At 52.0% G+C, this 2,906-nt stretch overlaps 1 protein-coding gene across 1 annotated transcript in view; it reads left to right on the plus strand.

The window, feature by feature from the left end:
* Window positions 1-2,906, plus strand: part of PPIB (peptidylprolyl isomerase B) — a 7,038-nt gene that overhangs the window by 846 nt on the left and 3,286 nt on the right. The window contains exons 2-3 of the mRNA XM_006770785.2: window positions 30-143; window positions 1,057-1,150. Of these exons, the coding sequence (XP_006770848.1) occupies window positions 30-143; window positions 1,057-1,150 (208 nt within the window). The remainder of the gene's footprint in view (window positions 1-29; window positions 144-1,056; window positions 1,151-2,906) is intronic.

Consider the following 2,906-nt stretch of genomic DNA (forward strand, 5'->3'; position numbering starts at 1 on the left):
GCTAAACACAAAAGGCTCTTTTCCCCCAGGTGTACTTCGACCTGCGGATTGGCGATGAAGACATCGGCCGGGTGGTCATAGGTCTCTTTGGAAAGACTGTTCCAAAAACAGTGGATAATTTCGTGGCCTTAGCTACGGGAGAGGTAAGTGGCTACAGCAGAGGGAGTCAGATTCAGACCGACTGACGTTGGAAAGTAACGCTGGCAGCAAACAGCGCAGAGCGTGGCTCTCAGTACCAACTAGCTGTTGCCGTGTTGGCAAGGGGAGCCCAGTATTATGTCTTGAGTTTTTAAAAATGAGTCCAGAAATCTGGGTTTTTCTTTTTAAAATTTATTTTATTTCTCAGCACATTTTTATTGATTTCAGAGAGGAGAGGGAGAGAAACATCAATGATGAGAGAGCATCGTTGATCGCCTGCCTCCTACATGCCCCCTACTGGGCATCAAGTCCACAACCCAGGCATGTGCCCTGACTGGGAAACAAACAGTGATCAGCATTTTGAAAAACCCTAACTTAACTCGGAGCCACACCCACTGGGCATGGATTTTTCTTTTTGAGAAAATTTCTCTCTCAGGCATTGCAATAACCAAAGAAGGCGTGTCTGTGGAAACTATAGTTTGTGGCCGCAGCACCAAGCTTTCTCTTAAGAGTAGGGGCCCAGAGTTTCCCAGGTTTTAAGAAAACAAGAGTGCCCCACTTAAGAAAGTTTATATTCCAACTTTTCATTGGGTCAGCAGGTAACCTTTTCTGGGGGTCAGTTTTCTTGCATCCCTTCTTATAATTAGGAAAAAACGAGAGGGAAACAGCAGAGGCATTGTGTGAAGCGGAACTACATGAAGCCTGGGAAAGGCAGAAGGCGGAAGTAGCCCCTCTGGGCTCTGTGCTCCGAGCCTGCTTGTGGTCACTGCTGGCTCCGCAGCACGTTGAATGGTGACTGGCCAGCGGTGATGTCTCTTCTATGAGCAGGAGTCGTTGTGGGCTGGGTTCCTGCAGGGTCTGTTTCATGTCTGCCTGGTGCCTCGTGCCACCTCCTCACCTTCTCATCCCTTTTCCTAGAAAGGATTTGGCTACAAAGACAGCAAATTCCATCGTGTGATCAAGGACTTCATGATCCAGGGTGGAGACTTCACTCGGGGAGACGGCACTGGAGGTAACCCGGGTCCTGTGGGCAGAGGGCTGGGGTCCCTTCCTTCCCCAGCTCCGGAGGCAGGCCTGTCACCTGCATGGAGACCAGCCGTACAGGGCACCCAGTACAAAGAAGAGGGAGTAGTGGGGGGTCAGGTGGGCATAAGAGGTAGACTTGCTGGTCTAGGCCTACAGCCTTGGTGACTTTTCGCAGTACCTTGTGGTGGGAGGAGAGCAAAGTCAAACACAGGAGTAGGTGATGCCAGGTCAGGCGTGCAACGCCCGTGTGGGCAACCTCGGGAGCCCCAGCGAGGGTGGGCAGAGTCGCTTTTCTTTCTTTTTTTTAAAATATATTTTATATTGATTTTACACAGAGATAGGGAGAGGAATAGAGAGTTAGAAACATCGATCAGCTGCCTCCTGCACACCCCCTACTGGGGATGTGCCCCCAACCAAGGTACATGCCCTTGACAGGGATCGAACCTGGGACCCTTGAGTCCGCAGGCCAACGCTCTATCCATTGAGCCAAACCGGTTAGGGCCAAAGTTGCTTTTCTTGGCAGTCTCCTACCAGAGACCATTTGGCAAGAGCTGACTGGGTCTCTCCTCTGCATTGCTTGTGAACAGGACAGACAGACACCCTGGACTAACCCACAGGTCTCACCATTCTTGGGTGAATAGCCTGCTCCTCCCTCAGGCTGCACCTGCAGCTCACCCCATTAGTGAGCGTCTGTTGGGCCAGGCTCTGGCGGGTGCTGAGGACACAAACATCAGTGCGGCAGCAATTCCCTTTCATTTCCAATACCTGAACACTCATAAACTGGCCCTAATCCAGCCGTTAGGACTCAGGCTCTGTCCTCAAGTTACCATCTCGGTGGAAATAATTAGGAGAAAGCCGGGCAGGCAAGCCATGCAAACAGTACAAGATGTCAGAAGCCGGCAGCAGGTAGCAGTGGAGATGGCCAGGCAGACACAATCCAAAGTGATGTGTTCCTGGAGGCAGATACAGTTGGGTGTGGCCCGGTGTCTGCCACCTTCTTGCAAGTGAGTTGTCTGAGCTTTAGTTTCCTCTTGTGTAAAATACGAGTGGTAAGAGTTATGATGCTGTGAGGGTTGGGTGAGATCCTGAGTGTAAGTTCCCAGTATGTGGTAGGTAACGTCAGCCATTGCCGGAGTGCTGACAGGTGCCGAGGCCTGCATGGAGGGAGTCGCTTGGGGCCAAGGTTATCGGGAAATGGCCTTGTGGATGTGAGGACAGATTTGAGCAGGGTCCTGGCTGGGCAGAGAAGAGGCACGATTAAGTTGTGGGCCCCGCTGTGTTCGGCAGCAGGAACTTTGCCAAAGGTGGGGTCAGGGAACGTAGAGCACACCGCTTTGTCCTACCTGGAGGCTCCGCTGAAAACCTGAGTGGGGGGGTGGGGGTGGGAAAGAATGGTCTCAACGGAGTTTGAGGGAAAGTAGTATGGCAGCAGGACTCAGGCTGGTCAGGGGGCCGGTGTAGCTGTGCCTGTGGGGCGATGTGGGCTGGAACCCAGGCAGGATGGCCTTATGGGCAAGGGCAGAGATTCCAGGACCAGACCCTCTGGTTCGAGTTGCAGCTCTGCTGCTTCCTAGCTTGGGTACCTTTAACCTCTCTGTACCTCAATTTCTTCACCTTTGAAATATGGTTATTGGATCCTGCCTCATAGAAGGAGGTTTTTATGTATAAAATGCTTGCCACGGTTCTCTGGCATGGTTACTTACCACTCTAAGGAGTAGCCGATTTTGCCATGGGAGCAGCAG

This window comes from Myotis davidii, unplaced genomic scaffold, assembly GCF_000327345.1.
Source record: "Myotis davidii unplaced genomic scaffold, ASM32734v1 scaffold461, whole genome shotgun sequence".
NCBI lineage: Eukaryota > Metazoa > Chordata > Mammalia > Chiroptera > Vespertilionidae > Myotis > Myotis davidii.